This window comes from Aspergillus wentii (genome assembly GCF_001890725.1).
Source record: "Aspergillus wentii DTO 134E9 unplaced genomic scaffold ASPWEscaffold_1, whole genome shotgun sequence".
Classification (NCBI taxonomy): domain Eukaryota; kingdom Fungi; phylum Ascomycota; class Eurotiomycetes; order Eurotiales; family Aspergillaceae; genus Aspergillus; species Aspergillus wentii.
In genome coordinates this window covers 1402805-1428818 of record NW_024467832.1, presented here as the reverse complement: position 1 = coordinate 1428818, position 26014 = coordinate 1402805, and the positions used below count along the sequence as shown (strand labels likewise).

Genomic DNA, 26014 nt, shown 5'->3' with positions numbered 1-26014 from the left:
GGAAGGCGGTTGATAGGTAGGAGTCGGGGTGTATGAAGATGCCGGTGGCGCAGATCCAGGGGTTTCTTGCCCAATGCCTTCAGGGATTGACGGTTTAGTGTCCGCATCGGTTGGGTGTGTGTCTGGAAATGAGAGACTTGTCTCTGTCGTAGGTAATGTAGTATCAATGGGCGGCAAAGATGTGTCGATCGGGGGCAGAGATGGGACAGTCGAGTCCATCGGCGGTAGGGACGAGTCCATAGTTGGTATGTTGGAGTCTATAGGAGGAAGCGAAGTGTCCATTGCTGGCAACGTCGTGTCTATAGGAGGGAGTGAGGTATCCACCGATGGCAGGCTCGTGTCTATCGCAGAATTGTCCATCTCTGGCGCTGGCGGATTGGCCGGTTCAGCCGGCGGCTTTGTCTCGCCAGGCGAGTTGCCTGGTTCAGTTGTTTCCGCCATATCAACAGCTAGATTATCCTTCTCGGGTCCGTGATGGTCGAACGGAAGGTGTCCCGAAAAAAAAGATTTTGAGTTCGGTTCTGGTCGGTCGCAACACCGCGATGGGATCAAAGAAAGGCTTCCGTAAATGCTCGAGAATCTTATCAAGGAATTGCAGGATTTTGCATCGGATCAAAGTTCGTGGAGTTGATCTTCATCAAATCTGGTTCTGTAAGACATCAAAGCCTGTTAGTCAATCGATCAAAACCAAAATTGCCTGTGAAAAACGCGGTGCTTGTGTAGAAGCAAAGCAATCTTTATCTAGTGACAAAGAGGAGTATCATAGAATGAACATTAACTCCATCTGCCTTGCGCAGCGCCCTGATTCTCCAAGATGGTGGCTCATATCTCCAAGGTTTGTCTTCGCATTGCAGCAGCGGGCGCATGTGGATCTCCACGGAAACTGACAGCTCAGCAAGCATGCATATTCAAGCCATCCAGATATAAATATCAACTCCTGACGGCATGATCATTCCGCGAAGACTATGCATTTGCCTCAGGATGGAGGTTGAACGCGATCGTCCAGACCCAGCCCAATCCCGCAGAGCACGGAGCAACCGACGCGGAGATGCAGATTCATTTTTTTGGGCGACATCTCCGGACAAATCAAGGCAGACGATGAAGTTTTTTCAATGGGCGCGGCGAATCCAGACGGAAAAGCAATGACTTTCGAATCTAGGACGTATTTTTCCCGAAGGGTTCACGACGACGACGAGAGAGGGGAGGGAGCGAGTAGGGGACAAGGCAGACAGGCAAGAAGAGGAGTCGAAGCTCTCGTTTACTTACCAAGTACCTGGTCTAGATAAGCGAAAACAAGCGAGCCAAATCGTTATTCCACCAAAACTCTCAATTCGGGACGACCAGGCAGTCTCCGCATTTGGGTGGTGGGTGAAGATGGTTGCGACGAGGTTTTGTTGCGCGACAGGAATTAGACTGGTGAGAGGTCCGGACCACCTGAAAAGAAGAACCCCAGACTTTGACAGTGTGAAGTTGAGAACGGGAGAGAAAAGATGGCAGTGGCAAGGCAACACTGCTGCCACCATAACAATAATAACAATAATAATTAATATCATTGATAATTTTCTTCGTCTTTTTTTTAATTATACTCAATACTATTTAAATCTTGAAGATGATATCGTCTGGGGAAAAAGACGTTATCACAGCGCAGCTCACTACCTAGTACTGTACAGATTAACCACCTTAGAAAGAGTATTCTTTTCTAATTCTTCTAAATAAATCAGACAATATTAATTCAGTCTGATATTCTCGCGTTTCCGAGAAACTCTGTGTCTTGGTCGACGTTGTGTCGCCTCTTCCTTGGGGTCAAGTATGTCCACGAGGCTTGCTTCAGTGAGGGATCGACGCCCTCTGGATATTTCGCAGATAAGGCATCGTAGTAGCAGTTGCAGTCATTGTAAGCTTCATCTGGCGTCCTACACCTTATGGGACCCCTTTTCAAGCGCGTCTCAGCAGTGATCATGCCATCTGACGGTGCTATTAATCAAGCATCAAGCATCAAGCATGATCAGCGTATATATTGCTCAAGGCAATAGAGAACACCCCAGCGTGACATTCATGAAGATACTTCTGCAAAATGATGTGAAAGGTTGATAATAGCGACCAGCTGCTCAGCTATTTCCTCATGGCTTTCGGCTTCCGTTTTTTGAAGACAACCCCTGGTGCTGCATCTTCAGACTCGCCCTTTGTGGCAGGAATCGAGGATGGCGCCGCTTCAGAAGGTTCTTGCTCTTCTTTCTTCACTTCTGGTGGTTTATCCGCCTCTGCTGAGACCGTTGTATCGTCCTCTTCACGTTTAACTGGATGGCCGGGATCTTTAGTGCCCTCTTCAGGAGCCGCATCTGAAGTTTTGGGCTTCTTTATATCCTTGGTAGATTCGAGAAGAGAATCCAGATCTTGATCATCATGTGCACCAGGGTAGAGTCGTGTCCTCGAGCCCCAACCCTTGCTAACGAACCTTTCGGCCTCGGCCTTGGCCTCCTGCTCCTCCTCATCCTCATCGCCATCATGCTTCCGCTTGCGTACCCCCATAGAGTTCCCCAGCTTTCCCGTATCTTCTCCTCCAATAACCCTCTCAGAAACCGTCTGCCATTCTCCCGATAAGGCCATATCGCCACGGAACTCGTCCGGGATAGAAACGCCCATTTCCGCCAACTGCGCCATTTGTTTCTTCCTCTCATCCATAGAAGCCGGCCGTGCCTCTTGTTTAGGCGCTGGAGCACGTTTCCAGGGTGCCTCATCCCCGCCCTTCCCGCCAGAAGATCCCGCGACGGTTCGTCTTAACCTTTCGACCTCATTTTCTGCTCTCTGGGAATCCCTTTGCTGTCGCTCATTGTCGCGGTGGATTTCTCGTAGGAACCGCTTCAGGTTTCCCTGATGTTTTCCGCTCGCTTCATGTTGGGACTTTTCGAAGGCGGTATCGCGAATATACACTTTGCATTGCTTGCACCAGTATCTGGCCTAGGTCATTATTAGTGCATAAGGTTTGAAGGGTTTGCTGCTGTATCAAAGGACCACTCACAGCTGATTTCCAATACTCCGCCATGACGGACCGTGTAAATTATAGCACGGATAGGGTTCAACGACTGGCGATGGCTGATATTAATGGGTTGATTGCGATCGTGTGGACGTGCAGTCCAGTCGAAGCTCCGACAGCGCGATCGGATCTAATCCCGAAGCAGCAGTCACGTTCTCTGCAGCTTCAGGAACTATATTTACCTGAAATATTGACGGAACAGTTTTGATAGATTAAACAAGTGTGTGTGTGTGTTTTTTTTTTTTTTTTTTTTGTAAATATTATTTCTATGTTCTACATTATCAGGGGTAAATATCTTGAATTGACATAGCTCATCGTGATTCATTCAATAAACATAAATCCCACATCAACGAGGCGTTACTTCTATTCTGATCTTCGCCTCGAGAAGATCACCTTGAAACCAGAAACCAATATCTCTTGTGGAATCTATAAGTTCCACTTCTCTTTTCACGAACTGGGCGCCGGCTTCTGCACTGGCGATAGTACTCGATTGAACCTCATTGCCGTCGTCATCGCTGTCCCATTCTTCATCATCTTTATTTTCTTTGCTCACTGGATCAAGCTCATCTGTCTCCCAGATAAGTTTGAATTCGAAAGGTATGAGCCCGAACAGTCGCGAGACAATAGCCTTGACTTGGTATGTATTAAAAGATTGAGGGATCTCTTTCACTTTAACAGTCTCTCCTTCTTGAGGGCGACCGTCAGAAGACGATGCTAATGGCAAGTGGAATTCCATCTTCATTAATCGAGCCGCAACAGATCGCGGGTTCACCGAAGCACCATTCTTGGTCGGGCCGGATGCTCTCTTAATAATAGGCTCTCCATATGTCTCACAAAGCTCCTTGTAACGGGGATGGGCTGCTAGAATTTCCCGTTCTGCAGCCTCTGGGTGTGCGGAAAGCTCCTTGGCAATGAGAGAAAGATAATACAGTTCTCCATTGCTTCGATCTTGCAGAGAGATCTTACCGTAGTTGAGAAGTTGTAGAGAAGACAACCGGGCGAGGGTCAGCATGTATGCTTCGTCCACCGTCATTGGCTTCTCTGGGAGATTCGTGATGGCCGAAGGGCCCACGGGCTGGTCGAAAAGGGGATTGCCAGATATCCGAAGACTTTTTAAACCAGGGAATGCTGCAGGAATTTCATTTATAAAAGACCATGAGTTGATTAGGTTGCAAGATATGTCGACGAACTTGAGACTCTGTGGGAATTGGATAGGGCCATGAGCTACACCAGCTTCATAGACTGTGCTGATGCAGCTCCCTCTTAGAGAAAGACGCTCAAGTTTAGGAAGTGCTGTAAGATGTTTAAGTGAAGACAACGAGGATATTTCGTTATCGCCAATTACAAGTTTGGTGATGGTTTCTGATATCGGCGTCGAGATCGTCGAGATCTGGTTTGCGGAAGCCGATAATGAATTAAGTGATGGAAACTGGTATGTCAAGGCAGATATCTAGACCATAGTCTATCAGCAGGCTAGTATGGCAACGTGAGCAGAATTTCTTTTATCATACCTCATCCCAAGAAAGAAGAGTTTCATCAATGTGAAGGTCAGTTATTCCTTCGAATCTCAACCCTTCCTCAACAGGCCCAAGCCGGTTTCCACTATCGAATGTCAGCTCTCATATTCTTTCCATGTAAGCTGGAGTATGGCTTACATCAACTTCAACTGCTTGAGCTGCTTGAGTTGACCGCATATATCCATTACATCAACCCAGCGAGTCAGTAAGTTCCGGCTGAGATCAAGCTCGGTGATTTTGGGACAAGTCCGGCCGATCTCCTTACAGGCGCCATCTCGTTGCTCTTCATCTTCATGAGCAAGAATGCCAGCGATACAGAATCCATCCAGAATCACGATCTTCAGCTCATGCAGCTCTGCAAGCTTCTTCCGGATCTTGTCGAAGCCAACTTCCTCTACAACTTTGCCGCTGATTTCAATTAAATCTTGCTGGGCGAGATCGCCTTGTTCAAATTCCAAGGCGTATTTCTCATGCAGTGCCTCGAGGAAGCCTCGAGGTTGGTCTGTCGGTCGAGATGGACGCACAAATGACCCAGCCGTGGACTGTTTGCTCTTGCCTATTGACCATGTATGAGCAAATTGGATTCAATAAGATGTAATTGACTACGAGATTTTTTCTCGTGGAGGGATGCAGTACATTTGAAATATCTCACTCCTTTATGCTCTCCAGAGTGCTTCCCTCGTGTCGGGTCGTCCCATTCCACACCCAACCATTCGCCTGCGGTGCCTTGGACACTTCCCACGTAGCGGACGTTGCATAAGTGACCATCGTATGATAATCGCTGATTAATATAGAATTTAGAATCCATTATTCCAAGTAAATTTCCAGCGATATATGTGTTGCAGCATTGTTGATTGAATTAAGCTCGCATCCTCCAATAGCGAGCCGGTCTGGATGATTAGATAAGCCGAACGCGGATCTTCGTTGCGATTCCGTGAATCTTCTCTATCATCCTCTTTCTTCCAACAGACAAAAACTGGAGCCATCGAGGTAGCAAGATGGATTACCAGGTAAGACCCCCTGACTTTCCTTCTATGGTAATATTAACAGTTGACTAACTTCAAAAACAGAACCGTGCAGGATCCAAATTCGGTGGCGGTGGTGTCGCATCCCAATCGGCCACCAATGCAGACCGTCGCGAGCGTCTTCGCAAGCTCGCCTTGGAGACAATCGACCTTGACAAGGACCCGTACTTCTTCAAGAATCATGTCGGAAGCTTCGAATGTCGACTGTGTTTGACTGTCCACCAAAACGATGGATCCTACCTCGCCCACACCCAGGGCCGCAAGCATCAGACAAACCTGGCCCGCCGTGCCGCGAGGGAGCAGAAGGAAGGCAAGAACCAGGACCCATCGACCCTGCCGGGTGCCATGGGCGTGCAGGTCAAGAAGCAAACCATCAAGATCGGTCGTCCGGGATACAAGATCACCAAGATTCGGGACCCATTAACTCGGCAGTTCGGTCTGCTGTTCCAACTGCAGTACCAGGAGATTACGCCGGGCGTGCAGCCCCGGGTACGATTTATGTCAGCTTTTGAGCAGAAGGTTGAGGAGCCCCCGGACAAGAACTTCCAGTACCTCGTCGTGGCTGCGGAGCCCTACCAGACATGCGGGTTTAAGCTCCAGGCCCGAGAAATCGACCGCAGAGAGGGTCGGTATTGGACTTGGTTCGATGAGGATAGCAAGGAGTTCTGGGTTCAGATCATGTTCAAGACTGAACGAGAGGAAAGATTCAGTGGTGTGCCAGGTCTGGCACCAATGGGACCCCGGTCTTGAATTCGTTGAGTACCTTATCAGGTGCTTATGGGGTGTTTACATATATGCCTTGGTGTGCGAAAAGTGATGACGTGTATTGTTTACCACAAGGGGGCGTTATATCGGTGTTTAGGGTCATATTTCACTTGTGTGGGATCATTATTATTCGTCTCTTCCATTGGATCACTTAAGACATTTTCATACCAGATTGAGCGGCTTGCCAATACCTTGTCAATGAAAGTTTATACATATGAACCAAATTTGTTTTCATCTAGGAAACTCCAAGCAGACAAATCTACAAGTTCCTTGAGCGAGGATTTATACTATAGTTTACTAGTTATCAAACCGTCGAACCTTGCCACATCACTTGCAACTGCAGCGTCTCCCAAGCTTGATACTCATGCACTAGACAAGACAAGTAGAAAAGATCGCCAGCCATTCCATAATTTTTTATAGTATCTCTCAAGTTTTGATCGACTTTATGAATAATGCATATCGATGGTTAGAGGTGACATATAATTCCTCGCTAGAAACGATTGGTAACTAGCAGCCGTCGTCTCGCAACAAAAAGTAATGCAAAAAAAAAAAAAGTAATGTAAAAAGATGCTCAGGTCATTATCTCGGAAAACAAAATATGCGCTGAATGCTTATATGACATCAATGAACAGGATGAGTCGAGTTTAGACCTCGGTGAGCCCGCTGAAAAGAGATGGATGCAAGCCCGCCCGCTTTCAGACTCCCCAGACGGTTCATTGTCGGTCCAAAAAAATCGGGTATCGGTTCTATGTTCAGTTCCCTTGGAAGGCGTTGAATGCTTTGTATGTATATCCGATGAACGGTAGACTCATCTCAGCTTCCTGCTCATCTGGCATAGCGCGAGCCTGAGCCCGATGGATGGCACTAGTATCCTCTTGAGGAATCTCGTCAATAGGGAAGTACGAAACATCAATATTCGAGCTCAGCTTAGGTTCGAATGGAGCACGGATGTTGCGAAGTTGCTCCCAGACAACTCCACGGAAGAATGGGTGGTTCTTAATTTGTGTTGCACCTCCGAACTGGCCACCGTCGCTACCAATACGGTGCTCAGCATCGCACAAGAAACTATTCAATGATTGATTAGCCTGGATCTGATTGCAAGGGAAATTCAAGCATTACTTACCTTCGAATAAGAGATTCCGAGTCACGCGACAAAGTGAGCTCCTCAGGGAAATAAAGGCATTCTCTCCAGTTCACAATCTTACGGTAGGTATCGGTCGTATCCTCAGCGCAGAAAGGAGGCCAGCCGACAAGACACTCGAACATAATCGCACCAACAGACCACCAATCGCAAAGGTAGGTGTATCCTTGACCGTTGAAAATTTCGGGAGCAATGTAGTCTGGAGTTCCGACTGTCGAGTAAGCCATAGCCCGACGAGATTTTCTCCAGGTGTTGATCTGTCCACGGTTTGACACAGTCAGATTGATCGCATCGTTGAAGTATCCGGAGTTGCGGTTCTTGTCCTTTGATGTCGAGTTTTTCAAGAGATTTTGATAGTACGAGTTGTCGTGTGTCTTCTTGCCTCCGGTAGAAAGACCGAAATCAGTAAGCTTCACATGGCCACCCCGGTCCAAGAGAATGTTGTCAGGTTTGATATCACTGTTTATCGCAGCCCTGTTAGTGAATTGCATAGAGTGATAATTTCCTGCGCTCATCAATAACTCACCGATGAAGGAAACCAAGCTTATGCACAGCTTCGATGGCCATCAGAATCTCCGCCATGTAGAATCGTGTAATGTCCTCCGAAAAAATTTCGTACTTGATCAGCATAGTCATCAAGTCACCACCAGGCAAAAACTCCATGAGCAAGTAAAGGTAAGCAGTGTCCTGGAAAGAGGCGTGCAGCTTCACGAGCCATGGGTTGTCCTTGGAGTCGGCCAAAATGTCACGCTCCGCACGAACGTGAGCCAGCTGATCCTTCTTGAACATCTCCGTCTTAATCAGAGACTTGAGAGCGTAGATTTTGCCATCGGTTTTCCTTTGCACCAGCTTAACCTCACCAAAGGCACCCTTTCCGATGACCTTGATAGTTTGGAAATTCGACGGTGCCTCCTTGGTTCGAAGGAATCGAAGGAAGTTCGATTCTTTCTTGGAAACCACCTCGCCCTCCTGGCGCTTCTTTTCCTTGGCAACGCCAGGGTCGCGAATCATCTTGTCCAGATCGGCAGAACTGATCGAAGCCCCGAACATTAGCGACAAATTCCGCAAAGAAGCTATCAGGCATTTGTACTTACCGCAGGTTACGGTCACGCGCACGCTCAATGTTCTCATGGAAGAAAACGTTGACCAGCTCCTTGGCCGCCTTACCACGCTTGTGGATGTTCTCTGAGAACCGCTCGGGGTAGCGTTGGAGTTCCTCATTCTCGGATGGAGTTCGGGGACTGCGAGGCATTGGAGGGGCCAGATGGGGTTGCTGCTGGCCGGGAGCAGAAGAACCAGCAGTGCGAGGTCTCTGGGCGGGGGAGGCCGAGCGGGCAAAGAAGCCCGCACGGTTGGCGTTCAAATCCTGGTTGGAAAATTGTTGGATGAGACCGTTGGTGCCATCGTTGGTGTTGTATCCCATGCGAGACTGGTAGGCCGGCTGAGGGGATGGCATGTTGGGCTGGCCATAGTGCGGCTGAGCATATTGCGCTTGCGGGGGATACGGGTTGGCCATGAAGTATCCTTGACCATAAGCTCCGTTCTGAGCATCCATATAATCCTGGGGCCCCTGGTTCTGATAGATCGGCTGGGGGAACGCGGAGGGCGTGGTGGGATACGCGCGGTTGTTGGCTGCGGGATTGAATGCACGATCATTGTACCCGAAATTCAGGTGGAGACGATTGTTGTTAGGGTCCATCTTGAGAATCCCACTCTGCAATCAAACAGCAGAGATCGAAAGAGATGGGATGGAATTTGGAGGGGTTGAAGGGGGGAAAAGAAGGCAAGAGAGAAAGATGAGACGAAGGGGGAGGGGGCGTTAAACTAAGGTGGCCGTAGTTCCAAAGGAGCGGTGGCTCAGGAGAGTTCGACAAGTCGGAGCGTCGAGAGAGGGGAGAGGGGTGGAGAGAGAGGAAGAGGAAGAAGAGAAGGAGAGAGAGAGGCACGATCTCCTGAACGCCACGAGTAGACAAAGAACGAGTCTATCTGGCACGCACGAGATGATGGAAAGAAGGAGGCAAAGAAGTACCACAAGAAAGGGGGTGCAATTCAAACCTGATGGTTCACGATGATTTTCAGCTTTCTCGTTGTTGGAGTCCAGACTCTCGTTACGGGCGGCGGTTGAGGCCAAGAGGGAAAGGGGGATATCGACCGTCACATTTAATATCAATAGAGGATTAGATATTTATTAATCGAATACTCTGTATGGAGTATAGAAATTGAATATGAAGTATCGTGATATTAATGTTGTTTTGTTTGTTGTGTTGTTTGTGTTGGTGTTTTCAGTCTGGATGATAGGACAATACAACCATGTTGACAACAAATACCCTCAAAAGGACATAATTGAATTGCATTCTCATATATCAGGTCATCAAGTATCAAATATAAAGTATAATGATCAATTATCAATGATAGCATGGATACTAGAGAATGGCCATTCTTGCTCAGTAATCCGTAGGATTGTATAGGGTGAACATAGCAGAGGTCGCTGTAAAATGCAGCAAATACTTCATTATAGCTTCATAGTAGGCCTACACCATATCAATTGATATCGCCAATATAAACAGCCTTGAATCTTCAATTCTGAATTGCTTCAATTGCTTCTCAAAAAGTCGCCCAAGAATCCCGAGTCAATCGAATCCGAGGCCCGGAATAACCCAAACCCGACGGCCGGCGCTTCGCAGCCATGAATTATTATCGTCGACCAAAAAAAACAACCATCGCAGCGTTCACGCCAGCAAGCAAGGATTCACTTGTCTTTTCTCTGCTTTGTCTTGCCAGGGGATTGCTCTCTAATATAATTGATACTATCTCATCTTAAACCTCATTTGAATCTTTCAGTGGCACCCTTTCTCGAACATGGCGGAAGCCTCCAATTCCGCCGCGGCTTCAGGCCAGCCGGCTGCCTCGCACCCTACTCCCAAACCCCCAAACCCAGCGTTGAGGATGCTTGGTAAGTTTCGTGAATATAGGATTGAATCAATGATGCTAATAGATCCCAGGGCTTCCCAACCTTCGCCTCAAGCTCCCCTCTCGGAATTGGATGATTTTTTTCACAATCACCGGATCCTTCGCAGGCGCCATGATATACGATCGCAGAGAAAAGAAGCGCGCACAGAAGAAATGGTGTGATCTGGTGGCACATCTTTCCAAGGAAACCCTGCCCGTTGAGCAGACACGCCGAAAGCTCACAGTCTATCTGTCCGCTCCTCCCGGTGACGGTCTCCGGATTGCCCGAGACCACTTCAAGGAATACGTTAAGCCCATCCTGGTGGCTGCCGCGATGGACTACAATGTTATCGAGGGAAGGAGAGAGGGAGATGTCAGAGCTGGTACTGCAGAGCGGATTCGCAAGTTGAGACGGAAATCTGGCGAGCCAAGCACAGTCGAGCCGGAAATCGGCGTCGAAGAAGTCGTGGCTGATGCGAGGGAGAAGATTGGGGTGTACGATGAACCTGGCCCCAAGGGTGATATTGTCATTGGACGCCATACGTGGAAGGAATATATCCGGGGTCTTCACGAGGGCTGGCTTGGTCCCCTAGATCCTCCCTCACCACCACCCCCGGCTGCTGTAGAGGCAGAAGTAGCAGAAGTCCCTTCTCCGACGACTTCAGAGGTGGCAGAAACAGGAAGCTCTGATGATGCTTCTCCTGCTGCTCCTCCCGCAGCTGAGGCCGCAGCTGAGCCTTCGGAAGAAAAGAAAGACACCCCCGAGAACACAGAAAACAAGGATGAAAAGAAGAAGCCAACTGGCCCGACTCCAGCATACATAGCACCCGCCGAATATTCGTCACAAGCCATTCCTCGTACCTTCCCGGAGTCCCTCGACGGCTCCGTCCCGATTGCTTTCCCTCATCTTCTCGGATTCTTGAACACTCCTATTAGAATTTACCGATACTTGACACAGCGTCGTCTTGCTGAAAGTGTGGGACGCGAAGTCGCAGGCATTGTTCTTGCTTCTCACACCAGACCATACCAAGACGGTTCCGGCGCAGATGTCGGTGTTGATGCTGCTCCCTCCCAGGACTCTTCAGACTCCTTACTAGGTGTCTCCTCTAGAAACCATGAGCAACAAACAGTTCTCGAGATCGAGGAAGAGGAATGGCACAAGTCGGTGCACAAGCGCGATGAGTCCAACCCCGACAAGGAGCGAGAGTGGCTGGACGATGTCGTCCTAGACCCCCGCATTGCATCCCGCATGCAGCGCTACACCCTTTCTCCCGAGGAGGAGGCCCGCTCGCAACGTCTTGCAGAAGGTGCTGAGTACATTTTGGGCGAGGAGAGACCGCCCCATGTTTCGTTCTGGAAGCGTATGTGGGTCACCTACGGATACGGAGAGGACGAAGAGACCATCAAGAGGAAGCCCATCCTCGGTAACATTGACGGAGAAGAAGATGAATAGACCTTTTCGTTCACCGCACATGGATTTTGTTTATTGCATGGTTGGAAGTTCAATTCCAACGACTGTGACGTGGACGGTTTTTGACTTCATGGGAAAAAAAACATGACATGACAGATCTACTGTATCAACAATCCCCTGTACATTGTATATTAGTTGTACTCTGTTTGGATCTTATATATGCTGGCTACTTATTATTTTTAATGATCCCCAAGAAATAGATAAATCTCTTTTCATCAATACCAGCAACATATGGCAACACACTGCCAAGTATATCAAAGAAATTCCCAAAATACCCATTGAAACATAAGGCATCGCTCATGTCTATATCTATTTTGGAAATCGCACCAGCAAAAACCCCGATTTTTGTATCGCACGGAATAACAAGCCATACTTTCAATTCTTTTGTTGTTTTTTCCCTATCCCCCTGACTTCCAACGCGCTACTCAGATCCAAGTGCCAGTGCATAGGGACAGGCTCGCCAAAGTACATATGATACTCTTTTATTTGCGTTCCAGACCATGTCACCGCCAATATAAACCTTCACATATTTCCCTCCACCTATTCTAGGCGCTCTATCTCTTTCTCAGTCTTCATCATCTCTGTAATATGTATATGACGCTCATATCTAAGGATCGGCATATCGGTCGTAGCTTCGTCTTCTTTCTGGCAAGCAGCACAGAGGGCCAAGGTCACATAAACCTAGCTCCAACAACTATCTACTCGCCATCTCAAGAAGGGCCGTGATGGAAGCTCCTTACTCGAGCTTGAAAACTGAGGATTCGGGCCACTTGGACTTGGCCTTTTCAATGTAGGCAGTCTTGGCAGCCTGGTCACTGCCCCACTCATTCAGCAGCTCCAGACCGGCCAGACCAGTTTCGATTGTGACATCGGCCGACTCAAGAGAGGCGACGAGGTCCTTCTCGCATTGCGGCTTCGAGTCCTTGTTCAGGAATAGCCGGCAGGCCAAGCCTGCTTGGGTGTGTGCGGCGCTGCCCTGGTTTGCCGAGAGGAAGGAGTTATTCCATTCCTCGAGGTTCTGACTCTTGGGGAGCAGATTCTCAAATTCAGTGTTGACAACCTCAGCAACTTGCGCGGGGAGCGGCTCAGAAAGGCTATCCAGAGCTTTACGGAACCGGGCAATTTGTACGTGGAGAGTAGGGTTGGAGGCATCGATCGAATGAGCTGCGGAGAGGCATTTCAGTGCGAGTGCATGCTTGCCTATAGCAGCCCAATTAGTATGTCTTCAAGCCAAAGTTCGTAATCGGCATGTACTTACCTCTTCTGAGATGAACCTCGAATCCAAGACATTGAGCTTCGATGTTCTTGGGGCTGTGCTCCAACAAAGGTGTCAAGAATTTGGTAGCCTCCTTGAGCGGGTCCTGTGTTTGCACCAATTTATTACCCAGGGGATCCGAGTCTTCCTTCTTAACTTCGCCATCGATACCCTTGGTAATTGTGGCCTTTCTTGCTTCTCGCTTATCGGCCTCAATCTTTTCCAGACGCTGCTGCTCCTTCTTGGCCTTCTTAAGAGCCTTCTTCCTCTCGGAACCATCAGGATCCGCAGTATCATTGAGACCGCTTGGCAGAGGGCCGTGAGCAAGGTCTGGGTCATCATGGAGGAGGAGGTAGGCCTTAACAGCAGAAAGTGCCACTCGAGTGTAGAAGGGGTGTTCGCGCAAGCGGTCCTCCCAGCGAACCATGTCAACATAAGCTCGGATCATGCCTTTTCGGAGAGAAAAGCTGTGGAAGTCAAATTGATCTTCCGACCAAACATCAAAGATGTTGTAGACACCGTGGAATCGCTTGAGCGCAAGACCAAGCTTCTTCTGTCGCAGATATGCCTCTGCGTCCTCTGTCAAGAACCAGACACACTGCATCTCGTGGAGATCACCCAATGCACCGCCGACAGTCTCGTTTCGTGTGAACTTGCTCATGTTGTCGAGTGCCTTTTCATTTTCGTTGTTGCGGAGTTGGTACTTGGCGGCCTTGGTGTTGATGTAGCGGTCCTTCTCGTCCAGGAGTCTTGCCTTTTCCATTTCCTCTGCAGCCTTCTCAACGTTTCCATAATGCTTCCATATCCTTGCTTTGGTCATCTGGTATTCCACGGCCTTAGGAGTGAGTTCAATAGCCTTGTCCACGTTCTCCATGGCCTTGGGCAGATTGCGGCTGAGGTGATAGTTGTAGTGTTGTGCAAGGAAATAGTAGGTGGAGGAAAGGAACTCATTGTTGTCACCGTTGGATTGGGGTTCACCGGATGTGTAGCCCTCCACCAGTTCCTGTACAATGTCACGCTTGGCTGGGTTGGTGTATAGAGTCTTGATGTTGGCGAAGAGCGAGGGAACTCCCTTCTTGAGCATGCGCTGCAGGTACGCATCCGCGGCCTGTTTGAAGTCGTCGCCTTGCAGGAAATCCAAGGGAATCCGGCGAGGTGCATCGCAGCGGGGGTTTTTCTCCACCCAGGAGTCGTACACAGCCTTCAGTGCCTTGTGGTCGTCCTCGGGAATGCCCTTTGCCTTGATCAGAGCATCGAAGTAAATCGAATTCTCCGAGTTGCGGTCAAGGAGAGCAGTGTAAGCTGCTTCTGCCTCAGCTTTTCGGCCCATCCGCAGGAGGTAATCCGCCTTCATTTCCATCACCGCGAGGACGTCAGTCATTCTGTATTCGACACTCTCAAGATGCTCCAAAGCCTTCTCCAGCTTGCCCGCCTCTGACATGATGATATTCTTGTACAGGACAGCCTCGGAATGCTCCATGTCACCGACTGGGGGTATGCCCTTCAAGGTCTCCTCGTATGTCGTCAACACTTTCTCGGCCTCTTCCAGGTCTCCTGCAAGGTGATGGGCAATCGCCAGGGCGGTCCAATTCTGTCGGAAGGCGGGGCGGGCCTGCAGCATGGCACTTCTGCTTTGGATATATCCCTGGTAATCCCGCATCTGCATCTGAAGCAAAGCCAAGTCTCGCTGGATGGGCTGGGAGTCTGGCTCGATCCGCAAGGCAAATCGGTAGGCCTTGATGGCCTCCTCATAGTTCTTTTCAGATCGGTACAGCAATCCGTACACGTGCCAGCAGACATGCGACTTCATGTCGTTCCTGAGGGCCTCCTTGGCCAACACAAAGGCCTCTTCCTGTTGTCCCAGATTGCTTGTGATCAAAGCCTTCATCGCCTGTGTATCGCCATGTTTGGGGTTCTTCCGCAGAATCTGGTCTGCAGCTTTGATACCTGTTGAGATAAAAGAGAGAACACAGTCAGTCAGTCAGGCACGGAAACACACAAGTCCACTTTGCAAGAACACTCGTTCTTCGGGTCAGTCTCCAAACCCACCCTTCTTGTACTGCTTGTTCTCATAGTGGCGAACCACCTGACGGAACAAGGACGCATCCTTGGAGTTCAATTGTTGCGGCATGGTGGCTGTTGTGCAAGGTGGAGGGAGTTGAAGGGCCTGCCAAGTGAGTGTGCGTAGGCGAAGCTAGATGTGGGCGGCGGGAGGGGACTTGCTCCGGGAAGAATGACGAATGATTAGCGATAAGAGAGCACCACCGCTTCTCGAACAACACGCAGGCCTTTTCTGGGCTTTACATGCAATTTCATTCTAATTTATTTCTCTCCCAGTAAATTGCCTCCTAGCTGCGAGTTAATCTGCTCTACTACTCGAGTATACGCCTCTCTCGAGGGCTGCCCGGCGACAGACGAAATAATTATCCGACGACAAAGCTTGCGTGCAGATGCGACAGCCTTATGGCCTGATGGTGCAACCATCCACGGCATGCTGACATGGATACTGCGTCGATGATATGGCTGGTCAAATGGTCAATGAAAGCAGGTTCTAGATTTCAATGGGTATATCCGGTTATATCCGTTGGGGTTTCATCTAAGCATGGCCAAACCTGGTGTTTCACGGTTGGGAAGCAACGCCATTTATGCAACTATTTTACAACATTTACTATCATGTCCAAGGGTTAAATAGCCGACAGAATCGCTAGAGCAGAGAATGGGCAGGGCGTTATAGGCAGTGCATCTAACAAGCAAAGCACCCCACCGCTCGTCGAGTCGCCATATGATATCGTGATCATTGCTGCTTCCTTTCTCGCCAGCCATTGAGAGCGTCTTCCCAGTGTGACGGAGCACCGCCGCACCTTTCAGACACCAGACTCCATGTACGGGCACGTATAATTTCCTCGACCATGCGTTGATTCCGGACCAAATTGGCAAGCGATTCAGTTCGTGCTTCTTGAGGGAAGAACCGAGCTGAGTATGGATCTAGTCGTTCATCAACTACTCGCTCTCGATCTTTTGCGGATTCGGTCTGTCGAAGGATCAGATCCGGGTCTTCGGGATCCGGACTCGTAGCCACTCCGGCGCAGTAATTGAGGACGTCGGATCTGGTTTGCCACGAGGAAAATAACACATTGTCTTTGAAAGACTGACAAGCCCGGGGATCTATTTGTTTCCCGGCACCAGATCCTGTTTGGCGCACCGCAGTTGACGAGGGATCGAATCCCTCTCGGGCCGGAGTAACCAGCGCATTGAGATTTTGCGTGATAGAGTCATCTATCGTAGATCTCGAGAGCCGTAGAAAATCTACCCAGAATAAAAATGATCAGACCCAAGCAACCACAGCTACCCAGCTTCAGAACATACCTCGGAGCAGCCTTTCATCGAAACAAAACTGAGGCCTCAATGCTGGCGCTGGCGTCGATGATGCTTGCGACATGTTCCTAGCCCCAGGTCCCCTTGACTCCCGCTCTACCTTGGAATTTGTAGCCCAAAACCACTCCAGATTGTACAGTATATGCGATTAAGACCAACGTCGGTTTGGTGGCGGAGTAATGAGAAAGTGTATGAGCAAGACTCAGTTTTAGTTGAAACTCCGTTGATCGCCAAGGAGGTGAGATATGAAGTACAGATATTCCTGGATGCACACTTTGAGAATCACCGAGGTTGTATCGAGAGGCTTGGAGAGCTCCAGATAGAATGGGGTGACATGATGCGATTCCAAGCTTCGCCCGCATGAGCTAATCTGCATAAGTCAGACGCTGTTACTAAGCACTTAATGCTTTTAATTTAAAGCACGTGATAGCGTGACTCGTGTCGCGTCCCATCGCTGACATCACGTGTCGAGGCTGGCCATAAGCTATTCGCATTTGAGCTCATATCATCTTTCTACAATCGCTATCATATCATTTATTGGTAAAGACTTTTCTTCAATTAATGCTTAACTGACTATATACCATTCATTACAACCACCCATTATGCCTGAGTTAGCAGAAGTTTCGCGCATTGTTCATTTCATCCGCCAACATCTTGTTGGGAAAACACTGTCCAAGGTATCTACGCAGCATGATGACATTGTCTATGGAAAAGCTGGCACTAGCGCCTCAGAATTCGAAAAAGCCATGCAGGGGAAGAAGATTGTCGGCTCTGGTCAACAGGGCAAGTATTTCTGGATCACAATGTCATCGCCCCCACACGCTGTGATGCATTTTGGGATGAGTGGTTGGCTGAAGATTCGAGATGCCGATACATATTACTATCGATCTGATAAGCCGGAAGATAAGGCGTGGCCGCCCAAGTATTGGAAGTTCATGTTGGAAACAGATGAGGACCCCAAGACAGAGGCCGCATTTGTCGATGCTCGCAGACTTGCTCGAGTGAGATTGGTAGATTGCCCTGCAGACGAGATCCGGAAGTTCACTCCTCTCAAGGAAAATGGCCCGGACCCTGTTGCTGATAAGGATATTGTGACGGAGAAGTGGCTGGGAGATAAGCTGAGGAGCAAAAAGGTGCCCATTAAAGCTCTTCTCCTTGACCAAGCAAATATCAGTGGAATTGGAAACTGGATGGGGTATGTTGTGGTGACAACGATGGCAATATCTACTGGGATACTAACTGTTTTTCAGTGACGAGATCCTATACCATGCTAAGGTACACCCAGAACAATATAGCAATACTCTAAGTGACGAACAGATCCAAAGGATCCACACTTCCATGCATTACGTCTGCTCAACCTCCGTGGACCTGCTAGCGGACTCGGAGAAATTCCCAGAACACTGGTTATTTAAACATCGGTGGGGCAAAGGAAAGAAAAATGCGTCAGCCGTTCTACCTAACGGAGAGAAGATCATATTCCTTACAGTTGGAGGCAGAACCAGTGCAGTCGTTCCGTCAGTGCAGAAAAAGAGCGGCGTTGTGACCAAGGAAGACAATGATGAGGGTGCCGATGGTACGCAGAGCAACTCCAAGCGGAAGCGAGCAGCCCCGAAAGAGAAAACCGAGCCAGAGGAGGACGAAGAGGAAGCCAAACCGAAGAGACCAGCATCGAAGAAGCAAACCACCAAAGCAGTGAAACCCGAGGAAGAGGGCGAAGAGAGCAAAGAGCCTGCTGGCAGGCGACGTTCCACGCGGACGAGGAAATAGGCTATCCATACATGAGTATTTGGCTTTGTGCCGTCCATCTTCTGTAACATATTTCATGACTTTGCAACATAAACAAACCAGGCTCCTGGTTACCTCTTCGAGCTCGAGTCTTCCATTTGCTTCATTTACTTAACTACCTAAACTGGAGATTCAGTGCGCAGACGAAATGTGTTTTGAAAGTAGACATGTTTGTGCAAATATGCCAAAATGATCACCATTCATCTCTATTATTGCATGATATAACTTTTTAGTATGATCCGTATCATATATGACCCATTGGTCAGTCAAGTTCATAACACCCATTTTGAAACTCCAAATTATGAAAGATGAATATAGTATCCAAAGCGACAAAACGGCAAAATTGGTATCTCTCTATATCCGTATAAATGCAAGAAACGAAAAGCAAAAAAAAAAAAAAACTAAGGGCGCATATAGAAAAACTCGGCTGAACAGGCTTACCAGCCACCACCGATCTTTCCCGCCAGTTCAACGACGCGAGTTGCGTCGTTGGGCGCTTCCTGCGTTTTGCCAACATCGCTTTCTACTTCGCGATAGGTTGTATGCGCCAGCTTGGAAAGAGGGACTTGCATCAGCTGGGACCAATATTGCATAGTTTCATGAATTCGAGCTTCCTTGTCTGAAATAGAAAGCAGAGGACGATTCTCGACCTCAATCTCGGCATCTGAGTCTGCAGAGTAATATGCTTCATCAACGCGAGCAAGCCATGCGCGTTGTTCATGTGGCGAGGGCTTGGTCGACGTTCCAGGTGTTTCCGAGGACACTGCCTGGGCGTTAGGATCGGCTTCCCTAGCATCTTCGATCCGAATTTGACCACCCCCATTGGTACAGCCACCAGGACATGCCATGACTTCCACATAAGCGTAATCTGTACCTGATCCACCAGAGGCTGCGTTTCGTGACATTGGCTGTCGTCGACTTACTGGTGCCTTTGCACCTGGAAGTCTTGATGCTCGTGCGGGCTTGAGTTTTCGGACAAGGTTTTGAATATTGCGGAAGCCGTAATAGCGGGCTGCCTTTAGGATGGGCTGCTGTTCTGGGGAAATGAGAGTGTATTCCACTACATCCGCATTTCGCCCGCGCTGAGCCACAATTTGGCTCCCGGGGTTTCGAGACTGAAAAGCCAAGAGAACATGGTAGAGATAGCCTCCAGAGGTACCGGCTTCGAGAATTTGCTCCGAAGAAGAGACTTTGGAGAACAGAAATGAATTTAAGGTCTTGTCTGGGAATGGAAGAGTCGAAGACGGATTCAAGGGCTTCATCGGTAGCCCAGGAAGAGAGATGCCTCGGGCAGAGGCCAATGTAAGAAGCTCACGAGCAGTGATAACACAGTCGACATCACGAACAGGCGACTGAGATTCTGTAGATGTATTTTCAACGGGGTTCCATGACACGTCGGTTAGTTCTTCCCGACTAGCCTCAAGCTTCTTGTCGAAGCATGGCATTACGGCGACATGCCATATGTGAGAAGGCGAGACACCAAGAGATTTGCTCAAAACGGTTTTGAAAAGGGTACCAGCCAAAGCCTGGGGAGATTTCAACCGGGATAGATGAGGAAGAATAAACGGATGCGTCTTTTCAGCATAACAGATCCAGCCAGGGCAAGCTGATGACAAGATCGGTCGTTTAGGAAGAGATGTTGCGGCAGACGAGCCACCTGAGTTCAACGACTCGCTCACTTCATCCGCTGTGAGAGCCAGAACCGCCTCACGCATGACATTCGTATCCACAACCCAGGTAAATCCACTTCCATTTTTACCACCAGCTCTCAGACCATGTGGACCACGAAGCAATTGATCGATCATGTATGTTGCTTCTTTTTCGGTGATGCCATAGGTGGCCGCCAGACTCGCTCTGACTTGCGGACTGACACTTGCAACAAATATCCGTCCTTCGTCGGGGATTGCATTACTACCAACAACTGTTCCATCTTGCCCGTTGATCAATGGTATTTCGGGATGCGCATCGAGTGTGTTGAGAACCTCTGTATGCGACTGCAACGAAATCAAAACGGCTTCTGCGGATGTGACACAGCCGGAGCAGGCAAGGCAATCGGTCAATGAGATCTGCGCCGGTGGAGGCTTCTCAGGCTCGACCTTGTCTTCTGTCGTCACTTCATAAGCGTTCTGCTAGATGAGAAATCAGCAACCGTCTATTGGAGGGAGTAAATTGGCGATGAGAGGAAACCAACCTCTGAGGCTTGAGTGTCTTTTTGTGGAAGAGTCTCAACGGGTTTAATACAGGCAACACCAGGGGAGATGAAGTCGTTCAGATCGTCTGCCGAAAGAATCGCACTCATTGTGGCAGATGTCGCTCTGCAAGATCCCGCTACTGGTATAACGCCACTTTGGATTCAGTTCGTCAGAGGTTTCTTTGCCTGATATGATTTTCGCGCTGTTTCCTCAGACTAGAGGTATCGCAAGGGTATTAAAAGACAAGAAAATCCAGAAAAACGATCAAGAGTAACAAAAATCAGAGTAGAATGTTGAGGAGAGGGAGAAAGAAAGTATGGTGATCTCTAATCAAACGCTTTGTCATCGCAAGTGGCGAGTCAGCGATTCGTATTATTCACCCCGCGATCGGCCCTGATAAGCCCACCGCCTGACGTTTCTGCCTCACTTTTGTCCTTTGTCTAGGCTGCAGCACCGACGATCAGATGAGCCTCACATTACTTAACGGATATAAATACCAGGGGAACTGGACCTGTGGGTTGGCGGAGTCATCGACTCCTTACTTCCAGCAGGCCAGCATCAAATATGGAAAGCCCACCGTCTGATGGATTCAAGCAATTGTCCATCTCTTCGTTTTATCCTGTTCTGACACCCCGGAACAAACCGACGCATTCTCAATCACCTGTTCATGGAGAAGAAGAGCAAAACTTTTTGCAACAAAATGCTATCTCGCAAATATCACGGTCTACAGACTTACCACATACAGACTCGAAGGGGGAATTGGCTCAAGCTCGAGACCCCAGGCCTCAGCGCTCGCCCGCTGAGATGAACAGGAGAATGATATTGTCGCAAGTCGCAAAAGAGACAAAATCACTCCTTCCCGGCCTCTTGGACTCGATGCCTCATGCTCCTAAAGATGGATATCTGATCTCTAACCCGTCCACCCTGGGTTCGACCTTTTGCCCCAGATTTAACAACACCACAGTAAAGGTTGTTAATGGAGACTCGTTCGATGTTGCCATCAATCTTGCCAATAGCTCTCTAATTTATGGCACCCGAGATGCTAAGCCTGTCTGTGTGCTCAATATGGCCAACCAGTGGAGAGCAGGAGGAGGCTGGCTTAATGGAGCTATTGCCCAAGAAGAAGAACTTTGTTACCGCAGCAGTCTGAGTTTCACACTTAAACTGCGGTATTACCCTTTAGGAGATTTCGATGCTGTGTACTCGCCGACAGTTGTTGTATTTCGTGATAATTTCCAAAGGGGGCATAGACTGATGGACATAAAGAAGCCTGATTATCTTCCTGTCGTCAGCGTCGTCAGTGTGGCCGCATTACAAGGACCAGAATTGGACCTAAGTTTCACGCCACCCAGGTATAAACACAATACGGACCGAGACTTCATGAAGAGCAAGATGCGTGTCATTCTCCGAGTGGCAGCGTACAAGAAGCACCGTCGGCTGGTATTAGGCGCCTTTGGCTGCGGTGCCTTCTTTAACCCTAAGCACGAAGTAGCAGACTGCTGGGCGGAAGTGCTCAAGGAAAAGGAGTTCAAAGGATGGTGGGAGCACATTGTCTTTGCAGTCATCGATGACTCTGCTAGAGGAGCCGCAGCTGAAAATGGAAACCTTAGCGTTTTCCAAAACAAGCTGGATGGACTTCAAGTTTGATGAGGTTATGATTAAATTTTTGAAACTGGCTATATGAATAAAGACATTTACAAGTTGCTAGACTGATATTATTTTGCCTTTCGTATCATGCTTGATGGATGATGGTACCTGAGATGACAAAAACGGTTAGACTTTGTAGATATGGCGCTACTCCATATACGGTTAGTGCAACACTGCAATGGCAGCTGACTCATCCACCTAAAGCAATCATCGCCAGTCCAGGCAAATTCATCGAAAAAAGATCTGGAGATCGTGCAGTTGTCTTTTCTTTCCTCTCAGCCATCTTCCTCGGTCCTTATATCCGCCCTTTGCAAAAGACCCAGTCTATCTACCAGTGCTATACAAACCCCCGCGCAGAAAATCCCCAGTCACCATGTCTCGCGAAGCCTACCAAGTCCCCTCGCTCGGCACCCAGAACGCCTTCGGTGATGTCGGTGCCAGCTCCATGGATGGTCCCATTGTCGCCTACCTCTGTGGCGAGTGCAACTCGCGCGTTTCGCTGAAGAGGGGCGATCAGATCCGTTGCAAGGAATGTGGTCACCGTGTGTTGTACAAGGAGAGAACGAAGAGGTTAGTTACACTTTTTTGTTCAGCCATGTTCTATCTTTGGTCATTGAGCAGTTGCTAATGGAATTTTGTGAATAGAATGGTGCAGTTCGAAGCTCGGTAGACGTTACCTGGAATGTGTCCCTCGAGGGAATGACGCAGTGCTGGGATGGGGATTACCTCTTTTTCTCTTTACGATTGTGATGTGCATTTATTGGCGCTTTGGAGTTTGGAAGACCCAATATTGAAAACTGTGAGGGAGTGGGTGATTCTTCAGATATGCTCTTGGGGCATGGATTTAGTTATAAGCTGTCTATGGACAACTGATGGCTAGTGAAGATACGAAACGTTTTATTCCATTTTTGTTCTTTAAAGGTCTTCATCAGACCTTGCTCTTTGAAGCATTCATTTCTCCATAACAAAAATCTATCTATCCTAAGCCACCCTGGAAAATAGTTGTGCAACAAAAATTTGGCGGCCTGAAGTGACCGAAATAAAACCAAGAAGATAACAAGATAATAAATTTCCAATGCCCAAGAACACCCTATTAAAGTTTGTTTGTGACTTCAATGAAATCTTCGAAGGACTTGAGTGACGAGCGACTTTCGATTGCCCATCGTGCACGGCGAGCACCTTCCTTCCAGCGTCCACCACCAGGTCCACGCTCAGTGATGACTTTACCATCATCCTCAGGGCCCATGTTGCTGGTTTCAGACTCGCAGATCCCTGAAGTTACCAGGAGAGCAGCCACGTTCATGACCACAAAGTCCAGGATTGGGTCATCCCGGGGCAATTCGTTACGCAAAATGCTCATCAACTTAGCAGCATTGTCTTGGGGCATCTTTCTTCCGAACACCTCAGTGAGAGGGTGAGTAGGTAGGCCGAAATCTGATGGGTGAAGTTGGAAAGTGTCCACCTTGACCAGGGTGCGTGGTGTGTCGTCTTCGTTGTCATTTCCTGATTCTTGGTATGCGGGATTGGGGTACTCGGAAAGCCTCCAACAGTTGGTCTTGCCTGCGCAACTGATTTCATCCATATCTTCCTCACCACAAACGACGAGAGCCTTTTTCGCACCAAGTTGTTTGATTGCCTCAACAAAGACTGGCCCAAGACTCTGGTACGCGACACCAACTACTCGTGCCTCCAGGGCCCAGTCAAGAGGGTTGGCAAGCGGCCCCATGAGGTTGAAGATTGTTCGGAGACCCAGACCCCGGCGCACTGGATTGGCGTACATCATAGCCTGGTGGAAATTGGGAGCGAATAGGAACGCATAGTTGGTCGCTTCGTACACCTTGGTGATGTTCTCAGCGTTGAGCGCGGAAATTTTCGGGGGCACCGGTGCAACGGCATTGAGGACGTCAGCAGATCCAGAGAAGGAGGTCTGGGCACGGTTTCCATGCTTAGCCATCATGAGGAGTGGGGACGCGATGATCGAGGCTGTTGTCGAAACATTGAATGTAGAATGCGAATCTCCGCCGGTTCCGACAATGTCACACTGAGAAGAGACAACATATCAGAAAAATAGTTCACTAGTTTTTGGAAGTAAACTCACAAGACCACCATTGTAATTGCCTTCCTTCTTTCCACGAGACTTGACGGCCTGTTCCAGAGGACCTTTTTCGATTTGCGAAGCGGCGTCTCTCATGCGACTGGAACATTGTGCAATCACATCTGCTTCGCGATCTTTTCCAGTGGAGTGCAGGAGCGTCAATAGAGCTGCAGTTTGAATAGCAGAGAGTTTGTCTTCGAAAATCAAGGCGAATGCTGAGGCGATTTCCAATGCGCTCACGGGAATTTCGTTCGCGGGGTAGGCAAGCTGCTTGAGGAGGGGCGAAATGGAGACTTGCCCCGGCTGGAGATCAAGAGGATGGGAAGTCATATTGTTCAACTTTGGGTCAATTGAGATACAGGAGAACTCAGAAGACCTTCAATGTATTTATACAATACAAAGAATAGGGGGTAAAAAGAACAAAGTTTCCAGTATTGCTACTTGTGTCACCTCAATCCCAGAATCGAGTCACCATCCAATGCCGATGATGGCAGAAAGCCACCGCCCGGGCTACACGGCCATTCCTCTTTGGGAATTCAACAACGGATTTCTTTTGCTCTCTTCCGCGTGCCTTGAACATCATCGTCGAACATCACCAATCTCGGCGTTTTGGGGCTGGTTTTTCGATCTTGCATTATCCAGGGGCTCCTTCCTTTTTCAATTGCAATTGCTTGGTTTCAATATTGCCACATCATGCCTCCTAGGTTACGACTCTCGTCCGCTGGACGCATTTCTCAGTCGTTCCGACGGCAAAGACTCCTCTGCCAATATGAGATCTCTGTCTCCAGCAGGTGTGCGAGTACTGCTGCCACAGCCACGACACCTGCACCCTCAGTAGAGCAGATGACGACTTCTCCTCCCCCGATTTCCAGACATTCTCCCACCCAGCCTCCGTCCCATCGCAATCCCGAATACCGACGGTCTCAACTTCTGCGGCAATACACCTCCCTCATTCGCACTACACCTCTTATGGTGTTCCTTCAGCACAATAACCTCCAGTCTGTGGAATGGGCTGGTATTCGTCGGGAGCTGAGCCAGGCTATGCAGAAGGTTGACGAGAAGATCGCTTCGGAAGGACGGGATCTTCCGCCCCTTGCTCCCCATATCAAGGTGCAAATCATCCAGACCAGCATCTTCGAAGTTGCGCTGCGTATCGTCGAGTATTTCCGCCCTGATCAGGGTGCTTTGGCCGCTGGACAGCCTCCCCGTGCCGTCGACCCGGTTACTCAGACTTCCGCAGAACTTCCCCCGGTCTCTGGCTCGAGAGACGACCCGACCCTGACCCATGACCTGTCGCGTGCGGCCCACGATGCTGTGCAGCACATGAAGGGCAAGCACGAACTATCAACGCTCTTGGTTGGCCCGTTGGCTGTACTTTCGATCCCTCAAGTCTCTCCGGAACACATGAAGGCCGCCTTGACAGTCCTTGCCCCCAAGGCAGCCGGTTTCCCCCAGCCGACCCGCAGAGCCAACCCCGGATGGCATGAGCTGCCCGTTCAAAACGGTCTGAAGAAGCTCGATCTTCTCGCCGCACGTGTGGACGGCAATGTGTTTGATGTCGACCAAACAAAGTGGGTTGGCAGCATCGAGGGTGGTATGGATGGCTTGCGATCCCAGTTGGTCACCGCGTTGCAGAGCATGGGATCTGGCATCACAAGTGCTTTGGAGGGTGCTGGAAAGAGTCTGTACCTCACATTGGAAAGCAGACGGAGTGTTCTCGAGGAGGAGCAAAAGGGCCCCGAAGAGAAGAACGAGTCGTAATG

At 49.1% G+C, this 26014-nt stretch overlaps 13 protein-coding genes across 13 annotated transcripts; 6 read left to right on the top strand and 7 right to left on the bottom strand.

Moving 5' to 3' along the window:
* Nucleotides 1-2112: 2112 nt before the first annotated feature.
* On the bottom strand, nucleotides 2113-3043 carry ASPWEDRAFT_99240 (putative formin binding protein; the record flags this gene model as incomplete). Its single annotated transcript, XM_040839649.1, has 2 exons — nucleotides 2113-2958; nucleotides 3020-3043. 2 exons carry the CDS (start codon nucleotides 3041-3043, stop codon nucleotides 2113-2115), a joined length of 870 nt encoding a protein of 289 aa, XP_040694220.1.
* A 237-nt stretch (nucleotides 3044-3280) lies between these two features.
* ASPWEDRAFT_33959 (putative tubulin-specific chaperone) lies at nucleotides 3281-5393 on the bottom strand. Its single transcript, XM_040833897.1, has 4 exons — nucleotides 5188-5393; nucleotides 4690-5107; nucleotides 4546-4636; nucleotides 3281-4484 (listed from the first exon to the last, which is right to left on the bottom strand). The coding sequence occupies exons 1-4, from the start codon at nucleotides 5357-5359 to the stop codon at nucleotides 3381-3383; spliced, it is 1785 nt and encodes a 594-aa protein (XP_040694219.1). The 5' UTR covers nucleotides 5360-5393; the 3' UTR covers nucleotides 3281-3380.
* A 156-nt stretch (nucleotides 5394-5549) lies between these two features.
* On the top strand, nucleotides 5550-6326 carry ASPWEDRAFT_22709 (spliceosome assembly protein PRP11; the record flags this gene model as incomplete). The annotated part of the gene is made up of 2 exons (XM_040832372.1): nucleotides 5550-5561; nucleotides 5622-6326. 2 exons carry the CDS (start codon nucleotides 5550-5552, stop codon nucleotides 6324-6326), a joined length of 717 nt encoding a protein of 238 aa, XP_040694218.1.
* A 767-nt stretch (nucleotides 6327-7093) lies between these two features.
* Nucleotides 7094-9181, bottom strand: ASPWEDRAFT_166608 (serine/threonine protein kinase CBK1; the record flags this gene model as incomplete). Its single annotated transcript, XM_040830025.1, has 4 exons — nucleotides 7094-7406; nucleotides 7465-7941; nucleotides 8009-8512; nucleotides 8577-9181. 4 exons carry the CDS (start codon nucleotides 9179-9181, stop codon nucleotides 7094-7096), a joined length of 1899 nt encoding a protein of 632 aa, XP_040694217.1.
* Nucleotides 9182-10341: 1160 nt separating this feature from the next.
* Nucleotides 10342-11884, top strand: ASPWEDRAFT_101751 (Tim22-complex subunit TIM54; the record flags this gene model as incomplete). Its single annotated transcript, XM_040827410.1, has 2 exons — nucleotides 10342-10435; nucleotides 10485-11884. The coding sequence occupies 2 exons, from the start codon at nucleotides 10342-10344 to the stop codon at nucleotides 11882-11884; spliced, it is 1494 nt and encodes a 497-aa protein (XP_040694216.1).
* A 377-nt stretch (nucleotides 11885-12261) lies between these two features.
* Nucleotides 12262-15619, bottom strand: ASPWEDRAFT_219476 (peptide alpha-N-acetyltransferase complex A subunit NAT1). Its single transcript, XM_040832299.1, has 3 exons — nucleotides 15207-15619; nucleotides 13161-15104; nucleotides 12262-13102 (listed from the first exon to the last, which is right to left on the bottom strand). Exons 1-3 carry the CDS (start codon nucleotides 15286-15288, stop codon nucleotides 12639-12641), a joined length of 2490 nt encoding a protein of 829 aa, XP_040694215.1. The 5' UTR covers nucleotides 15289-15619; the 3' UTR covers nucleotides 12262-12638.
* A 332-nt stretch (nucleotides 15620-15951) lies between these two features.
* Nucleotides 15952-16596, bottom strand: ASPWEDRAFT_166605 (MIX23 family protein; the record flags this gene model as incomplete). Its single annotated transcript, XM_040830024.1, has 2 exons — nucleotides 15952-16463; nucleotides 16524-16596. 2 exons carry the CDS (start codon nucleotides 16594-16596, stop codon nucleotides 15952-15954), a joined length of 585 nt encoding a protein of 194 aa, XP_040694214.1.
* A 538-nt stretch (nucleotides 16597-17134) lies between these two features.
* ASPWEDRAFT_100210 (putative formamidopyrimidine-DNA glycosylase) lies at nucleotides 17135-18299 on the top strand (the record flags this gene model as incomplete). Its single annotated transcript, XM_040827286.1, has 2 exons — nucleotides 17135-17727; nucleotides 17783-18299. 2 exons carry the CDS (start codon nucleotides 17135-17137, stop codon nucleotides 18297-18299), a joined length of 1110 nt encoding a protein of 369 aa, XP_040694213.1.
* A 455-nt stretch (nucleotides 18300-18754) lies between these two features.
* nar1 (iron-sulfur cluster assembly protein NAR1) lies at nucleotides 18755-20616 on the bottom strand (the record flags this gene model as incomplete). The annotated part of the gene is made up of 2 exons (XM_040839693.1): nucleotides 18755-20443; nucleotides 20509-20616. 2 exons carry the CDS (start codon nucleotides 20614-20616, stop codon nucleotides 18755-18757), a joined length of 1797 nt encoding a protein of 598 aa, XP_040694212.1.
* Nucleotides 20617-21073: 457 nt separating this feature from the next.
* On the top strand, nucleotides 21074-22156 carry ASPWEDRAFT_166602 (uncharacterized protein; the record flags this gene model as incomplete). Its single annotated transcript, XM_040830023.1, has 1 exon — nucleotides 21074-22156. The coding sequence occupies one exon, from the start codon at nucleotides 21074-21076 to the stop codon at nucleotides 22154-22156; it is 1083 nt and encodes a 360-aa protein (XP_040694211.1).
* A 373-nt stretch (nucleotides 22157-22529) lies between these two features.
* Nucleotides 22530-22826, top strand: ASPWEDRAFT_166601 (Rpo12/RPC10 RNA polymerase subunit family protein; the record flags this gene model as incomplete). Its single annotated transcript, XM_040830022.1, has 2 exons — nucleotides 22530-22726; nucleotides 22802-22826. The coding sequence occupies 2 exons, from the start codon at nucleotides 22530-22532 to the stop codon at nucleotides 22824-22826; spliced, it is 222 nt and encodes a 73-aa protein (XP_040694210.1).
* A 423-nt stretch (nucleotides 22827-23249) lies between these two features.
* ASPWEDRAFT_22701 (anthranilate phosphoribosyltransferase) lies at nucleotides 23250-24581 on the bottom strand (the record flags this gene model as incomplete). Its single annotated transcript, XM_040832371.1, has 2 exons — nucleotides 23250-24197; nucleotides 24255-24581. The coding sequence occupies 2 exons, from the start codon at nucleotides 24579-24581 to the stop codon at nucleotides 23250-23252; spliced, it is 1275 nt and encodes a 424-aa protein (XP_040694209.1).
* Nucleotides 24582-24944: 363 nt separating this feature from the next.
* Nucleotides 24945-26012, top strand: ASPWEDRAFT_22700 (mitochondrial 54S ribosomal protein uL10m; the record flags this gene model as incomplete). Its single annotated transcript, XM_040832370.1, has 1 exon — nucleotides 24945-26012. One exon carries the CDS (start codon nucleotides 24945-24947, stop codon nucleotides 26010-26012), a length of 1068 nt encoding a protein of 355 aa, XP_040694208.1.
* Nucleotides 26013-26014: the final 2 nt, after the last annotated feature.

What these genes read in the sequence shown, in the direction of transcription:
- ASPWEDRAFT_33959 (XM_040833897.1), bottom strand. Translation starts at nt 5,359, where the DNA reads ATGGATTCTAAATTCTATATTAATCAGCGATTATCATACGATGGTCAC. An exon ending in AGGAGTGAGATATTTCAAAT is followed by an intron (nt 5,108 to 5,187) that starts GTACTGCATCCC and finishes CATGGTCAATAG; the next exon opens with GCAAGAGCAAACAGTCCACG. An exon ending in CTCAAGCAGTTGAAGTTGAT is followed by an intron (nt 4,637 to 4,689) that starts GTAAGCCATACT and finishes GACATTCGATAG; the next exon opens with TGGAAACCGGCTTGGGCCTG.
- ASPWEDRAFT_219476 (XM_040832299.1), bottom strand. Translation starts at nt 15,288, where the DNA reads ATGCCGCAACAATTGAACTCCAAGGATGCGTCCTTGTTCCGTCAGGTG. An exon ending in GAACAAGCAGTACAAGAAGG is followed by an intron (nt 15,105 to 15,206) that starts GTGGGTTTGGAG and finishes TTATCTCAACAG; the next exon opens with GTATCAAAGCTGCAGACCAG. An exon ending in CGAGGTTCATCTCAGAAGAG is followed by an intron (nt 13,103 to 13,160) that starts GTAAGTACATGC and finishes GGGCTGCTATAG; the next exon opens with GCAAGCATGCACTCGCACTG.